Consider the following 16,208-nt stretch of genomic DNA (forward strand, 5'->3'; position numbering starts at 1 on the left):
GATATCAAACACTGTAGTAAGAACAGAACGATTTATGGTGAAGCGACGGAGGCAGAAGTACCGGCACTCGGCAGGGACGGCACTTCTCCACTTGGATCCCGCCGGCATTGAGATCCATGCCGTATATGGAAGGCGCCGTAGCGTAAGCGGCTGAACCGCCAAGGAGCACCATAACGTTGATGGTGACGGATGAGTATCGTGGTGGAGATGGAATGCTAAACCATGGTTGCATTGGCAGACAGATTCGACTATTCGATCAGACGGGACCCGTGCTCGTGAGCACAAAGCCTTCGCATACGTGGTATCTTATGTACGGTTCACCGATACATGAACAGACGACTGCTTGCGAATCACAGACGGGAAGGGTGACATAGATCCGCCATTTGACCAATCCACAGTATCAGCAGACTTGCCCGCGATGTCCGCCGACTCCTCGATGATCCCTAGCTCGTCGCTCTTCCTTGCGCCGCTGCGGAGCTTGTCCCCACCAGAAACGGAGACATTGTGCCAGCTCCCGTCCTTCGATCGCTCAGGTAGCTTCTGTAGAACGTAGCGATTCGTGAAAGAGTCGCTTTCGTAGTAGTGTGCGTGCTTTCCTGAGCCTTGAGAGCTCCCTCTGCCGCCAAAGATCCGAGGTAGAAATTGTTTTGCTGGTATCCTGAGGACGGGCAACGAGGCACCAATTACACCCATATTTGACTCGAGGACCTGGAAGAGATTGGCAAGAGCGAAGCCGTCTGGAAGATAGGAGTGTCAGCCAAGGGCTTGCGCAGTCGACTGTGGTGCAGAGTGTGCTTACATTTGTTCTGTTTGTGACCATGCACATTCTCATATTGAACACTTGTCAGTACTGCTGAGCAGCTCATAATGCTGAAGACGACGACGCTGTAGCATCGTCAGTCAGCATGCAAGAGAAAAGCATGGTCAAATCTTTCGCAGACGACTTACACTGCGCCCAGCATGAAGATGCCAATCAGCCCAATCTTCTGCCGCGTTGCCAGCCTCAAGTGCCAAATCATAGGCACAGCCATGGCCATGATCCAAACATCCGTTCCAACATCCCAGGTAACGAGCGAAATCCATTTGCCATCATTGTCGAAGCAGTAGCGAGCTTTAGCCATTCCCCACATACTCTGCACAGGCAAGCACTGGAATATCCAGCCCAGAGTATTGCCCAGGCACCAACAACTGTTGACTACCAGCGTGATCCAGCAAACGATCTGGAATTTCTGCTGCACGAAGATGCGCTTGTTCAGCAAGATGACCGAGGTTTTGAACAGTCCAAGGGTGACCGGATAGAAGATGGCTCCAAGAAACCAGTACTTGTTGAATTCTTGTCGTTGCGGAATGCTGAGCTTGAGATAGTCTGAGCCGTATCCTGTGCGGACAGACATCGCCCATAGCGTCGTCTGTATCAGCAAAGAGGTCTGCAAAGTGATTAGCATCGAGTCTAGAGACTGTGCAGTGTAGACCTTACCATAGCCGCCACAATCGCCCAGTCGTCAGAACCCATCTGATTAGCGCTGGTCCGAATGAGCACTCGGAGGCAGACTGTGGTCCCTGATATGATGACCATAATGACGAGCGCGAGCCAGACCGTGTATCCATGGTTTTCGAGACCAGGTGTGGAGAATCCTGCTGGGTTGATGTAGGCATTCACGGTTGGTATTGCAGGTACGGCAGTGGTAGCCATTATATCGTTTGTCGTTCTGGTGACGTGCGGGAGAAGATTCAGGATCGTGCTGCTCAGATCCGGCTTGCAGGTTTGCAGGAGGCGACCTGCGCTCACGGTCACAGATACTCAGTCGGTGATGACACTGGTGAGATCCGGGCAAGCGATACGACTTTAATGCAACAGTCCTCACGGCGTCTTGATATCGGCATATGCTCGCTCAAGCGGAAGGACTGAAATGGAGACTTCCCTCTTCATGCCTGTGCAATAGCAATCTACGTCGCAAACAAAGAGCAGAAGCAGCGCATGCGAGGTAGCAGTGGCAAGGATCTATCACCACCGCCGGTCTCAGGCCAGGAAGTCTCCCCGGGCCCATGATAGCCTCTACACCAGTCGTAGGCGGCGCCAGAGACCTGTACAGCGCAGGTTCTGGGAACGGGCTATATTCGCCGAGTAAAAGCAATATAATTCCCTGCATCTACTGCCTGGTGGCGTCGCGGATCTGCTTTGGCGTCTGCAATGCCGGCCATGCTCCGACAAGCAGAAGCTGTGGAAGGATCGAAATTGATGTCCCGTACGCAAGAGCAGCAAGACATTTGCCTCATTTGGGGCTTAAGCCGTAGGATGTCGATCGCGCCAGAGCTGCACGTTGGCGTTGCATCCGAGCTCCAAACTCTTCGTTGTTCCGGAAGGAGCTTGCAAGAAAGGCTATTGTGTTGGGTAGCCAGGTTTCAGCTCGTCCATGGGAAGCTCGAGGACTTGTGCCAGATAACGTGTCTGTCTCGACCATGCCTCGCCATGCCATGGAATGCCACGCTATGGCAGGCCTGCCATACTGCTGTATCGCGGTGGATCGATCAGCACTTTGCTGGAGTGATATCAAACCAATCATGTCGTGCTCTCATCTATCAAGAGCTGATCATCAATGCACTGACTCGTGGTAGCAAAGAAGAGTTTCAGGTCACCTCGGGTATCGCCTATGGCGGTGCCGCTCCCACGCATCGCTCGGCGTCTGCCGTCGGGGCGGACTCCCCCCTTCCTGCGCTATCATGCCAACATCCTCGCGAGTCACGATTTTCGGCTACCCTGACCCTACTGAAAAGTATACAAGTACACGTTGACCTAGAGTTCCAGGTGTTCTGTACATAGCATGAGGGGAAGTGACGAACCAAAAACCGATCAAAGATACCAGCACTCCACTATTTGGTAAAGTCTGAGTCTCCACAGAGATCAATGGTCATCTGCAATGCGTAGCTGAAAGGATACAGTAGCATTGATGTAATGAAATGGGTAGCCTAGCAGATTCATAATGAACCGGTACGATTTAGTGAAATAGTTCCCCTACCGTCAAATGTCATATCCCGGCCTCTGTATGCCAAAGCATCGAATCCACGGTGTCTTGGACACGACAGGATAAACGTAGCTGAAGCTACCGAAGCTATAGCACGCTAACAAGTGTTGCTCCCACCGCTATGCATGAAACGACAGCCTACTCGTCCCCATCACAAAGCACTCAAACCGTGGTATAACCTGACCAGACACTCCTCAATGCCAAATCACCCTCTCATGCAACCCTTCCCACCTCCCAAGCCCCAGCATCTTCTGCTCCTCCTCATGCTTCTCCACCGCTGGCTTCGACACCCCAATGCCAAGGACATTAGGACGACGATCCTGCTAGAATCTTCCCCTCGCGCCCTCGACATCGACGGTCCGTAGCAGACTCACCATCTTGACGGGGTCGAAGAGCACGCTGTGGTAGCTCGCCGCACTCGGCAGGACCTGTAGTAGCAGAGAAACCTGCGGGGGGAGTGCCGAAGGAGGTGCGGCTGCCGCAGCAGGCATCGCATCCGGTTGCTGCTGGGCCATGGGTGAGGTATTAGGCACGAAGTTCTTGGTCATGAACCCGCCGCTGCCTGTACTCGTCGTGAGTGTGCCGCCCACCCCAGCAGCAGCAACAGCAATACCAGAAGCAGAGTGCGAAGCCACATGTCCCTGTGCTCTTCGTCCTGCAGCACCTTTCAGTGGCGACTCAGCCCTCATGAACTTCCTCGGAGTGTCCTGATCCGTGTCCTCGCCGTCGTATGGGCGTTTGGGAGAAGCCATGTAAGGTCCATTTGGGCCCAGTCTCAGCCCATCCGCATCTGCGACGAGTGGTGGCATACCCATGGGCATAGCTTGCCCTGGCACGAGTGGTGGCAAGCCCGGTGGCATCGGCAGGAGGGCCTTGGGTCTGATCTGCGAAGGCGAGAGGACAAGCTGCACGCCAACGGGATCGAAACCACCCATGTCGAACCTCTCGGTGAAGATCTCCGCGCCTTGCATCGTCGCCTCATCGCCCGGTAAGAGCTCCTTGATACGATTCTCCAGCTTCTTGACTTGTGCTAGATCACCGAACTTGGATTCAAAGCCATGCATGAAACTCAGTAGAACTCTACACTTCTCCCTCCTCTCCAAATCCTCCACGCCCTTCATGCCTAGAATCTTCGTAACCGTAGTCTCGAACACTACACGAGCATTGACCAGGTCGTTACCAGCAATGAGGTGACGAATATACTCCACCGCGAACGTCTCATCTGTGGGAAAGAGCTTGAGACCTCGCTCGAAGATCTTCTGTGCGGAAGGGTCCTTGTAACAATGGTACTCAATCAACGCACTGGCGACGTAGACATCAGCCGTCAACTGACCACGCGGCCGAGCCTCGCCAAAGACACCTCGAGCTCCCTTCTTAGGCTGCCCGGGTTTGCCTTGGCCTTGGATGCGGCGGAAGGCACGCATTTTGGCGATCCAGAGGGCAGACACGGTTTTACTGAGGGCACGGTGCTGGATTTTGACCACTTCCTGGATGGCTTTGATACGGTCTTGCATTTCATCTTGACGGTTCTTGGGCTTCTCAACGGCTGGGTTGCTGACGTTGTCGTTTGCGTCGTCATCGTCGTCGTTCGCTTGTGCGGCTTCCTCTTCTTCTGCTGGCAGCGAGGCGTAGTAGTCGCGCACTTCGGCTAGATTCTTGTCTCGCCGCTCTGCTAGCTTCTTGTTGAGAGCGTACAGTGCAGTATGGCATGGCTCGAACACATCCTCTAGTAACTCTCCGTTGGCAATCGCGATGTCGTCGCTCACGTTGCCGGTCTGCATGCCCACCTCCAGTTGATCTGCCTTCTTGAGCGTGAGTAACACGCTCTCAGGGTTGGCCTTCAGCCCATCGTCCAGAAACGCCACGCTTTGCGCAGCCAAGTCCTCATCAAGCGGTATTTGCAAGGCACACCACTCCGCTGCCTCGTACCATACACGAGGCCAGAATCGTAGGAAGATCGTCGCTTGCTTGTAGGCGAAGATGACTCGTTTTCGATATGCTGCTACATCCTCATCCTTCAGCACTAGCGGATCGCTCTTTTCCCATTCAACCCATCCACGCCACTGCTGCACTTGCAGTGCGAACGCATCATCGCCTTCGCAGCCCTCGAGCGGTGGAAGTGTAGGCATGATCTTGCGATTCAACCTCTCAGTCAACTGCTGTAACTGCTTCTCCGCCGTTCGCGCAGTCATGTAATGTGGGCTCATCTCTTGTAAGACCTTGCGGCCTTGTGCCTTGTTCTGAACCATTTCGAAGCTATCATACTCCTTCCACAGGGCCACGACTACTCCACTTGGCACCTTGATCGCGCGCTGATATGCTTTCCGAAGTGCATCGACTTTCTGCAGATCTTGCCAACCGCTTCCGCCGATCACACCTGGCCCGCTCTTCACAAATTCGATGTAGTCCTTCCATAGGGCAGTGCTGTCAGGGTCGTTGCCCACGGCGTCCAGAACAGCGTCGAAGGCCTGTGTGATGATTGCGCGGTGTTGCCCTTGAGGATCCGGAATGAGTGGGAAGACTCGGCGGAGGTAGGACAGGTAGGCTGTCCATAGTGACAAGGACGGCACAAGTGGAAGAGCATGGCCGAAGATGATCTCGATGTGCCCTTTGTGCTGATCAAAGGCCTCGTTGTCGAGATCAAGGTAGAACGAATAGATGACAGGCTAGGAAGAGAGTCAGTATACTGAACCATGGAGGTGGAAGTGCATGAAGAGATATGAGACTACATACGCTCGTGGGCCAGACTTCGAGCATGCGATCAAGCACTTTGCGAGCATTATCACCTTGGTCCTTGTCGCGGTAGTGCTGGACCAACTCCCACCATGCTCCCACGTCGGCCTTCGGATCTTCTTTGATGCGGTCCTCGAGTCTGCCAACCTTGTCATGTGGTAGTCGTTGTGTCATAGAGGGGAGTGGTGTCGCGTTGCTGGTATCGGTAGGTGCGGTGATGCCGTTGGTAGTTGGCTGCGGTGTGACAGCGACGGAATCAACCACTGGCTGGGCAGCAGACGAGAGCGCTGACGCAGGTGCCTTGGCCTGATCGGCGACAGCTGCTGAATCAGTAGTGGAGGTGAGAAGTGAAGCAGCATCAACATGGGAGCCCTGAACGGGCAGCACAGCAGAAGTGGTAGGAAGGGAAGGGGCAGAGGCAGAGCTGGTGGACCCATTGAGACTGTCGGCGTGGAGCTGTGGTGGTGGTGCAGCGGCAGAGTCTTGTGTAGGTTCACTAGCTAATGGTACATCGCCTGCGCCAGTCATGCTCGTGCCCTCACTCTCCTCTTCCTCTTCCTCCTCATCCTCGTCCTCTATTACGAAGCCGCCTATTGTCTTGGGCTTTACGGCTTCTGTTGCCGGCTGCGCATCGGGTTGTGCTGTGGGTTGCTGGCCGTTGCCATAGTTGAACGAGGAGGGGTCGTAGTCTTCCTCGTCATCCTCGTCGGCGTCTTGTGCATCGTAGGTGTATGTGGCGTTGGTGGCTGCTGTCGTGTCCTCACTCATGTCCGGGGGACCACTAGGGTCGTATGCCGCCATGGCCGCGAAGAGAAGGTCTGAGGTGCCTAGGGGAGGGATAGGGAGCTGTAAGATGTGCGCGTGAGACAGTGAGTGATGATGCCCGATAATACGCGTCAGTACAGAGACTACCGCACTACCGCGAGGGCTGCATGTGTGTCGATATATAAGATGTTAGTTGATGTTGAAGACATGGGAGAAGTTGAAGAGCGATTGATAGTTATCCACACACGGGCGCGCGCGAAAGTCTGACGCCTGCGGGATCGGGCCCAGCCGCTTGAGCCGCATTTGAAGTCGTCCTGCGCGGCACTCAATGAATGTATTTTAAGTATGGATGAACAAAGGACCATCTGAATCTACTTGTACGACACACCATAAGAGACCATCGCTCGTACAGTGGCTAGCGCTCGTTGACGTGCTCTGATACATACTCTGGGCGCGAGGCTAGTCGACCGCAGAGTGGACATGGAGGCATATCTTCAAGCATACTGGTTACGATAGCAAGGATCTCGTTCTAGCAACTCTGACTCCTGAAGAGCAAAGCCGAACTCACCAAAAAATGTCGTCCGCCCAGCGACGAAGCACCATGAAGGTGCCGCCATTCTTCCGTCGCCTGTTCAAATTCACATCCATGGATTTCGAGACGGTACGATTGGCCTCCGGGGAGCTTCAGGGGCTCGAGGGCATTGCTTATTCCTGTTTTTAGGCTGTCTGGGAGATGACACACTTGATTATTGCACCCAAGAAGGTGTTCAGAAACATATACTACCACGTAAGTCTACATGCTATTCGCCACCACTGATGAAGTGCCTCCCAGCTAACCTGCCCGCCAGAAACGTATGTACTCCTCTGATTGCTTGTGTAGGGCTCAGAGTAACAGAAAGGGTGTCTAACATACACCTCTACAGAAACCAAAAACTCCTACCACCGCCCTGACCCAGCCTTCACCTACCTCCTCTCCCTCTTCTTCTTGCTCACAGGCCTGGCATGGGGTATAGCTTACAGTCCCTCGGTCATTTCCACCATCCAGGTCAGCCTTGTCTTCGTCCTTATCCACTTTCTTGGCACCAGTCTACTGGTCAGTACGCTCATGTACTTCCTGATCGGGCGAGTGTTGGGACGAAAACGGCAAGGACTCTTCGGGCCTCCGATTGGTGGTCAAGGAAGTGCAGGTACTGGAGGGGCGCAGGGTGAGGAGCTTGAGTTTGGGTATTGCTTTGACGTGAGTTCTAGCCTCTCAACATGTGGTCCCTTGCTGCTGGTGCCGTGTTGACACCTTTCATGCAGGTCAGCATACGTGCGTTCTTACCCATCTGGGCCTTCCTCTACGTTCTACAGTTCCTGTTGCTGCCGCTCATCGTGCAAGACTACTGGGTCAGCAATCTGTTCGGCAATACAATGTATCTGCTCGCACTGTCTTACTACTTCGTCATCACTTTCCTGGGATACAATGGCAAGTCCTCTATAGCCATCAAACGCTAGCCAAGATGGAGTGCTCCGCTAACGGTACCCACAGCTTTACCATTCCTGAGTCGAACAGAAGTCCTGCTGGCGCCAATTCCAGTCATGATCATTATCTGGATTATCAGCTTGTTCACCTTCGACTGTGCCACCAACCTGGCTCCAGTGTTATGGTGCGGCATCAATCTGAGAAAGCCTGTATAGTAGATTGCAGAAAAGTAAATGTCACATCTTATGGGAGTTCATGCTGCTGTTTCCAGATTTGCCGATCAACATGTCACGTGGTAAATCGGTCGAGCCTGCACACTCATGCGCGAGCAAACAGATACTGACCGGTGCACGGGCCAGCCCTTGCGAATGATTTTGCTTGAAGGACGAAGCGCACGAAACAGAGTCCTCAACACAAACTGAACCGCTACGCAAAAGGTTATAGGAGACAGTTGTTACCTACACAAAACCAGGCATCGAAGATGGAGAGTGGAGGAAAGGACAAGGCTCACGAGGGACTCCATGGTAAGACTCCTGGTCCATGACCGATATGACGCTGAGCTCGCCGAAGAGGTGAAGCTCATACCAGCCCTTATTCCAATCCTCAAAGTCCACTTCAATAGTGGAGAGTGCTCGGCGGGCACGGCGGTCTTCGATACGGTGTGTCGCTTCAACCACTCTTGCGCGCCGAACATCGAAAAGCAGGCGTCTGAGCCACCGAGGACAACATGCTGGGCACTGCGAGACATCAGGAAAGGGGAGGAGTTGGCGGTCTCCTATCGTTTGCAGGTCTTCTATTGACTACTGCCGAGCGCAAGCAGGGCCTGCCGCGCATGAAGCATCCATCCGTCTGCCAGTGTGGTCTCTGCACTGCATCTTCGGGAGAGAGACTAGTCAGCGATCTGAGGAGGCACCTCATGCGCTACCTGTATGCCGCCATATATCTGCACGATCCTGCTTGCACACCGATCATGCTAGACAGCAACGCCGTCCGCCAGCAAATTCTTAGGCAAACATCATCCTGGGAACCAAGAGCTCGCGACACGATCATGTCGTATCTGCTGGCCACTCTCGCCGATCTCAAAGGTCTGGCCGTCATCTGCGAGTCCTCTCGAGACTATGCCTGGTCGGCCGTGCAGCTTGTGGAGCTGACGAAGGATATGGGTATGAATCGTCTCACTCCACCTTCTCACCGCTATTTCCTCAAGTGGATCGATCGCTCCGAGGAACTGGCTGAGATGTCTGTCGATACCATGTCGGAAGACTGCAAGAGCCGACTAAGTGTCATTCATGAGTATGCGGAACGAGTTGGTGAAAATGGTGAATTCATCGGGTGTACGTGCGGAGGGGATTCTGGTCATACTCATTAATCGTGCACCCAAGTCTGGAGGAGGGAGGAGGAGCTAGGGCGAAAGGGAGGAGGAGCTACGGCGAAAGGGAGGAGGTGGTGCGTTGTTTGTGGACTTCGGAAAGAGTGTTTGAGCTGAACTAGATGGATGGGCTTGATGGTCCTGTCATTGCTATCTGGCCTATGATATGCCCGGCTTTTTCATCCCGCTCGGATGGAGGGTTATTCGGACAAGGGTGGAAGCGTGGCGTTCGGAGGAAGTCCCACGATAGCATCATTAGACTGTACATCCGTATCGGCATCAGTGAGCCAGTATGCGCATCATCCAAATAGCGCTCAATCGAGCTGAAGCGCTTTATGTACCTCGCCGCGCTGCTGCACGGAGACGCCGACAAAGCTGCCTCAAAACTCAGCATGACCAACTACTTACTACACAAATCGTAATTGCACATGATGTCAACACTGTAAAAGAGGTGCAAGGCAAGCAAGCATCCCAATTTTTGCATAGACCATAGCTGAGATTCGAAGCACGACCTAATCTGCGTCATGGCGTGCAATACCCAGCTAAGGCGTCCCATCTGTATCGGGGGCTTCGATTGCCCCGACTCCTCTCTCAAAGTCTCCCGCTTTCAGTATTGCATGGCCATGGCAGGGTCGCACAACCATCGTAAAAATGCACCATTTCGAAGGCATCTTCTTCGTCTGCATGTCCCCATCACCATCTGATGCACCGAACAGGTCCTACTCCGACAGCGTTGGCCCGTATAGATCAGAGACCATGTTATGGGATCAGTCAACTTCCCAATTTTCTCTGCGTTGGAAACGCTTGGGACAGACCACATGCCCATGTCGCTATCGCATGTCGTACAGATATCTCAAAATGCCGATGTCTGAGGGACTGAGATCATAGTCTGCTGCGCAAGAGTTGCATCTTCAAGTTGCTTCAGGCGTGACACTTGCGAACACGAACCCGAGTGCGAAGAGATGAAGATTATCCTGCTGTCTACAAGCGGTTTATGGTCTGTGCTCCTTATTTATCCAGATACACTTGTGAGTCGGACCAGATGAGCATGGAGACATGGACGGGAGTGTCGCAAATGCAAGTGAGATGAGTCGTTATGTACATCATTCCGATGTCCGCTTCTTATGAACACGTCGAACATGGTCCTTCTGCGGACCATATCAGCTTTCGCGAAGCATTCACGGACAGGATCCTGCCATACCATGTTATCGACTCTGCTGAATAACCTGTTACAGCCGTCCCATTCGCATACGATTGTCGGATTATGCGACGCCTCGTGGCGCGCTCGATCTTTCTTGCTCGAGAAACCACCCCCAGTCGCCTGGTTGCACCCTCTATGCCGGCAAAACAGAGTCTTAGTATGACGCTTGAAGTGCTTGCGCAGGTCACAACCTCTGTGGAAGATGGATTTGGAAGTGCAGCCTTGGTAGGCACATTTCCAGCTGCCGTCATCCTGCTTGACACCCTGTCGCCAAGTGTCAGCAACATTTCTAGGCAGACGCGCGTGCATCATGCACGAAAGTCGATTAGCACTTACCCATCTGGCCATTTCGCCTTGTGTTGGCGATACGCTTCGCGACATATCCGACCGCGACAGGCTTGGAGCGGAGCTGGCGGTCGATACGAAAGAAGTGGCTCGTGAAGTTCTTGTCATACCAGCTTCGTCTGGTGACAGATACCCGGCCGCAGCGTACGATGGACCAGCAGTCACTGAGTTCTGTCTGTAAGTGTTGAATGGTTCGTTGTACGCCGAAGACTGCGTCTCCGCAAGTGTCTGAGGCAGAGGATAGTTTGAGGGCAGCACAGGTGTCGCCCATGGTCGTATCCGAGAGGAGTCTAACTCGTAGCTGCCTTGGAACGGATCCACATCTTGAAAGACAGCAGGACCATCATGGAAGAAGTGAGGTGTGCTGGTATTGGTCACCGGTATTGAGCCGTATGGGTCGTAAGTCACTGGGGTTGTTGTTGGCAGATCGAACATCGGAAAGCGGAACTCATCTTCCTCTTCAGGGGACTCCTGTGGAGGGTTGTACTGGTAGTTTGACATCCTGTATCGATCCAGGTTTATGCTGAGGTTGCGTTCCTTCCTTTGTAGCGTACGGTGGTACGACAATGGAGACTGGTTGAAGTCAGCATGTACACCTACACCCTAGTGCAGTGTGACGGGCGAGTAGTCGTCGTGTCAGAACGTGTATCGAGAGTCTCAAGCTCACAAAAAGTCAACGCGTGAACGTACTGCAATGCAGTGAAAGGACTTGACGGGTAGCGGCAGTCCAGATGGGTAGTCCCAGCGGGCTTGAGTGTTGTGGGGATTGTGAAGTCCGCTATGAAAGAGGATGGTAGAGATATATCATCGACACGTACCGGCAGCGGACTAAATGAATCGACATAGCCGTGTCCAAACATCGTTGAAGCCATGGCTTTGTCGTTCGTTTGGAGCAGTATGAGTTATTCAGCTCGTGCAAGTGCCAGGGACGATTGACTCCAACAATCAGGACCTAGTGTTATGTGTTGGTGATTCAGCGTTGAACTCTCGAATGATTGGCCACAATGGTCGACGGCAGCGGGCCTTCAAACCCCTGTCGAGCGTGGAGGGTAGTCATCAACTATCGAGGTGGAGACTCTGAGATGGCCTGAACGAGGCTATGTTAGTCCCAAAAGTATGCTGAATAAAAAGCTCGAGGACAATGATGTTGTCTGGCGGCCCCCAAAAGCAGATGCAATAGCCAGATCGTGGGAATTCGTGGCGTGCCCGGAGCTGGGAATGTACGGACGGCTTCTGTTCGGGTTTGAGCGATGTTGCGGTGCAAATCATGGGCAGTTGAGTCATCGCAGCGCCTCCTCAGACTAGATATCGTTGTCTTTATAGTCCTCAAGACAAGGTCGCTGGGCCGGCGGAAGTTTGCTGGCGCTGTCTGCGTGTGGGTCCATAATGTCATGGTTGCGCCTCTGAAGCTGGCAGCAGAAGGAGGCATGGTGCCTCCGGACAACTCACCCGCCTACCTATCAGCCCTGTCTAACCGTGTCAGGCAATATGTTCGAAAGCATCAAGCCCGGCAGATCAGGGTCATGCAGCATGCCCATGGTACACAGACCAGAGCGACACATTAGGGCGAGACTTATCGTAGGCGAGGCGACGAAGTACGCCGTCCATGCCAATAGAGGCACAAACGGGAGCGGCTGAAGGTAGAGCAATTGGGCGCTACGTGGAGCTTGTCGAAGACCCAGCATTAGCTAATCTCAAGACCTGAAGTTTGAAGGAATGCGCACAGACGCACAAGGAAGAGCCAATCACGGTCAATAATTGTACCAGTGGCAAGGCTGAAAACTACCTTAACCTCTCTTGGTTTCAGGTCAGTCCGCAGCGCAAGGGCTGACCAAGAATCGGGCTTGACATCTCGTGTGTCGAAATGCGGCATAGTACCTTCACCGGTGGAAGATTGCGAGTACTATCCCACGTTAGTATGGAATCCTTGCTGTGTTCCTGGCGAGACCCGGCCCTCTTGGACTCGATCTGCAACAGTCTTCCATCCGTGCTTGCGATTCGTATCAAATGCCTTGGAAATTGCATGACTAATGCGGTCATATGTTAATTGCTGTATCATGGTGACAGGCTTTCACCCAGCTCATCGGATTGTGGAGGCATCCCGACCAGATCAGGGCAGGGTCGGTATTACGAAGAGGTGCCTGTACATGCACGAATCATATCTTCTTGATGCACAAGCCACAATCCCCTAGCGTCACCTAGGCTATGTCGTTCGCTCATCAAGACGCCATCGATGAGCTGTTGGCGACCTCGAAGCGTCTGTACTGAGCAGATTTTATTGTCTCAGCCACATTTGAGGCATCAGTATCAGTAGCATTGGCACATTTCATGGACTCAATGCTTGGATGCGTCATCAAATCTGGCAAAGCCATATCGGCATCGTACGCAGCCGTCGTTGCCGCGCTTGGCCGATTGACTAACTGCAAGATGGACCAGTCTCGCCGATGACGAGCTTCCGTCGTGCACTGGCATTCCGAGCAAGGTTACATATCAACCTGCAGTAGCCACAGGGTATCTTGCCGACCCGATCATATGTATGCACTATACAATGGCCGAAGGTCGGGCATCTGCTGGTATAGTTCTATGCTTTGCTCCGGTTGATTCACGACTCGCGGGGGTAAGACGCGCGCCATCGAGTAGCAGTAAGAGCAGGTAGACTTGGCTCTGATGCGTTTCCAGCGCGACTCTGAAATAATGTCAGGCCGGTGTCCAAATAAGAGACCAAGGTGGTGGTATATTGAATGGAAGTGCTGCGGAAGCCAGTTGCTAGGCACGGTTGCTATGCGAAACATTGCCGCTTGGCTTGGCACGACACTTTCGAGACCTCACTTCGTTCGCCACCAGCAATGGGGGTCATGTTACTTATGCGCAATTGACGGAGCTGACATTCTTTCCCACGACAGGCATACTAATGGCTCGTATGCGACGGACAAGTTCAGGTAGTTTTGCTGGCGAGGACGTACTCCGACCGGGTTCGACATCTGGAAGTCCTTCGCAGCATGTGAAGAATGTCAGACGATCTCCGAGGAAGAAGGCAACCGCGAACTACCTTGAAAACGACCACCAGGACAGGTTATACGACACCGGAGGTCTTGAAAATCAGATCAAAACAATACTTCCTCCCACTACGAAGTCCAGGCAAATACGGCTAGCACCCCTAGGCGCATGTCGTGGTACGGTCTTGACAGGACCCGGTAACTTCCATCGCACAGCTAAAAGGACCCATGAGGGCAAGCCTACAGTCTTGACAACAAAACTTCCTGCTCAACTGGATACCGGATTAAGCGTGGCTATGCCAGCTGAGGATATGGACCATGATCTGGCCCGTGTCTTGGATATCGAGGTCGATGTTGAAGAGACTGTCTGGTGCGGCTCCGTGTCATCATCAGACGGTTCAGAGGATGAGCTTCCGAGTCCTCAAAAGCTCATAAACTTTGGCAAGATCAACAAGCTCAGCAATCTTGATGGCGATGCGTCGGACTTCACCCAAAGCTTTAGTACATTGCGTAATGGTGGTAACCGGCAGGTGGACTTACCGCCCGTGCCTCGAACGAAGGAAATCACTGCTTCACGACCAATGAGTTCCAGCGATAAAGAGAATGACAGCAGAGCCATACTTCGCTTCTCGCCACCACGTTTGTACAGTCCTCGGAAAGCTCGAGACTTGGGACGCCCATCAACTCCACCACCTACATCACCAACTACAAGCAGACTGAAATCTCCCTCAAAGCAAGCAGCGAGGATACCGACGCCCCCATTCCGGCAAAGTCTTGACGCCTTCTGGGATGCAGAAGCTGTCAATGACTGGAACGAGCAGTACTCGCCTCGCAAGGAGTGGTCACCAAAGAAGAATAAGCTCATTGGAAATCAAAACTCCTCTTCGCCTACAGCATCGCCTCGAAAGACCCAAAGTCCATCCAAGCGCACCAAAACCGAGATGGCCAACAAGCGAGACTGGGAGGCGCGCAAGCATCAGGTAGCTGAGGGCTTCCTGGCAGATCTGGACGACAGAATCACCACTGGAAAAGTACGGGAGCTTGCGGCTGGTACTGGTGGCGTGCGCTTCATATGGAGCAAGACGTTGAATTCGACTGCAGGTAGAGCTAATTGGCGGCGTGAAACGATACGGTCACGACAGCTCGACGGGGCTTCATTAAAAATCCACAAGCACCACGCTTCCATCGAGCTGGCAGAGAAGGTCATAGACGACGAAGAACGCCTTCTCAACGTCATCGCGCACGAATTCTGCCACCTTGCCAACTTCATGGTCTCCGGCATCAAAGACCAGCCTCACGGCAAGCAGTTCAAGGAATGGGGTCGCAAGACCACCCAAGCATTCGCTCATCGCGGCGTAGAAGTCACAACAAAGCACTCCTATCAGATCGAATACAAGTATATATGGCAGTGCTCGAACGAAGACTGTGGCTCTGAGTTCAAACGCCACTCGAAGAGCGTCGACCCGAAACGCCATACCTGTGGCGCGTGTCGGAGTAAACTCGTGCAAATCAAACCTATACCGCGTAAAGATGCTGCTGGGAATGTCGGCGGCGCTGTGACGGGCTACGCAGCGTACGTCAAAGAGCACTATGCTGGGATCAAGGCTGGACTGCCCATGGGTGCTACGCAAAAGGGGGTCATGGAGGCCATTGGGCGGCAGTATAGGTCCGAGAAAGCGAAGAAGGCGGCCTCCCCTGTGTTGGTACCCACTTCCCATCTATCCAGATCGTCCTCCACGCAGTCGTTGTCATCTATTGGGCCTGGGGATGACAAGAAGATACTTGACTCTGGAGACACGGGTCGGGAGCTCAACGATGTGGCTCGAGTGTTGGAGTTCATCACGATAGCCGACGACTAGCATACTCAGGGTCTTTGCATTGGCTGAGCGGCATACCTTACATTAACGTATTGTGCCGTTCACCGAATCTGCGGTGCTACCAAGCCCCTGAGACAGTGTTGGTGCTCGCTAACAGGGAGAGAACATTGGCTGGAAGGTGCATATCAGTTATAGCTGGACTGCTCGACGCATAGCTTCTACGTCTGCATTCGCTTGGTATGATCTGGGCGGCAAGCGGAAGGCGTGTTGTGGAGCCAGGACGCCTTAGCTGAACTGCAGCCACCACCAACGCTTGAAGACGAAAACGATTCCTCCTCCCTCATGCGGCTACTCGATTCCGCCGCGTTGTACAATCAAGCTCACACATATTATCTTTTCTTCGTGAGTCCTCGTCGCTTCCATGACGCCGGCCCTTGCTTACTCACAAGTACATATGGTTTAAGCCTCATCCAGGCGCTTTAATGCTCGCGCTA

General features: G+C 53.3%; 6 protein-coding genes across 6 annotated transcripts; 3 read left to right on the forward strand and 3 right to left on the reverse strand.

The window, feature by feature from the left end:
• Window positions 1–306: 306 nt before the first annotated feature.
• LTS14_002653 (uncharacterized protein) lies at window positions 307–1,693 on the reverse strand (the record flags this gene model as incomplete). Its single annotated transcript, XM_064835359.1, has 4 exons — window positions 307–737; window positions 800–885; window positions 949–1,427; window positions 1,478–1,693. 4 exons carry the CDS (start codon window positions 1,691–1,693, stop codon window positions 307–309), a joined length of 1,212 nt encoding a protein of 403 aa, XP_064697294.1.
• A 1,653-nt stretch (window positions 1,694–3,346) lies between these two features.
• RNA14 (mRNA 3'-end-processing protein rna14) lies at window positions 3,347–6,557 on the reverse strand (the record flags this gene model as incomplete). The annotated part of the gene is made up of 2 exons (XM_064835360.1): window positions 3,347–5,689; window positions 5,757–6,557. The coding sequence occupies 2 exons, from the start codon at window positions 6,555–6,557 to the stop codon at window positions 3,347–3,349; spliced, it is 3,144 nt and encodes a 1,047-aa protein (XP_064697295.1).
• Window positions 6,558–7,095: 538 nt separating this feature from the next.
• LTS14_002655 (uncharacterized protein) lies at window positions 7,096–8,018 on the forward strand (the record flags this gene model as incomplete). The annotated part of the gene is made up of 5 exons (XM_064835361.1): window positions 7,096–7,182; window positions 7,243–7,308; window positions 7,370–7,409; window positions 7,445–7,758; window positions 7,824–8,018. 5 exons carry the CDS (start codon window positions 7,096–7,098, stop codon window positions 8,016–8,018), a joined length of 702 nt encoding a protein of 233 aa, XP_064697296.1.
• A 489-nt stretch (window positions 8,019–8,507) lies between these two features.
• LTS14_002656 (uncharacterized protein) lies at window positions 8,508–9,355 on the forward strand (the record flags this gene model as incomplete). The annotated part of the gene is made up of 2 exons (XM_064835362.1): window positions 8,508–8,558; window positions 8,807–9,355. The coding sequence occupies 2 exons, from the start codon at window positions 8,508–8,510 to the stop codon at window positions 9,353–9,355; spliced, it is 600 nt and encodes a 199-aa protein (XP_064697297.1).
• A 1,103-nt stretch (window positions 9,356–10,458) lies between these two features.
• Window positions 10,459–11,402, reverse strand: LTS14_002657 (uncharacterized protein; the record flags this gene model as incomplete). The annotated part of the gene is made up of 3 exons (XM_064835363.1): window positions 10,459–10,503; window positions 10,557–10,820; window positions 10,893–11,402. The coding sequence occupies 3 exons, from the start codon at window positions 11,400–11,402 to the stop codon at window positions 10,459–10,461; spliced, it is 819 nt and encodes a 272-aa protein (XP_064697298.1).
• Window positions 11,403–13,812: 2,410 nt separating this feature from the next.
• LTS14_002658 (uncharacterized protein) lies at window positions 13,813–15,756 on the forward strand (the record flags this gene model as incomplete). Its single annotated transcript, XM_064835364.1, has 1 exon — window positions 13,813–15,756. One exon carries the CDS (start codon window positions 13,813–13,815, stop codon window positions 15,754–15,756), a length of 1,944 nt encoding a protein of 647 aa, XP_064697299.1.
• Between the last annotated feature and the right edge of the window lie 452 nt (window positions 15,757–16,208).

This window comes from Recurvomyces mirabilis, assembly GCF_035927965.1.
Source record: "Recurvomyces mirabilis strain CCFEE 5264 chromosome Unknown scaffold_5, whole genome shotgun sequence".
NCBI lineage: Eukaryota > Fungi > Ascomycota > Dothideomycetes > Mycosphaerellales > Teratosphaeriaceae > Recurvomyces > Recurvomyces mirabilis.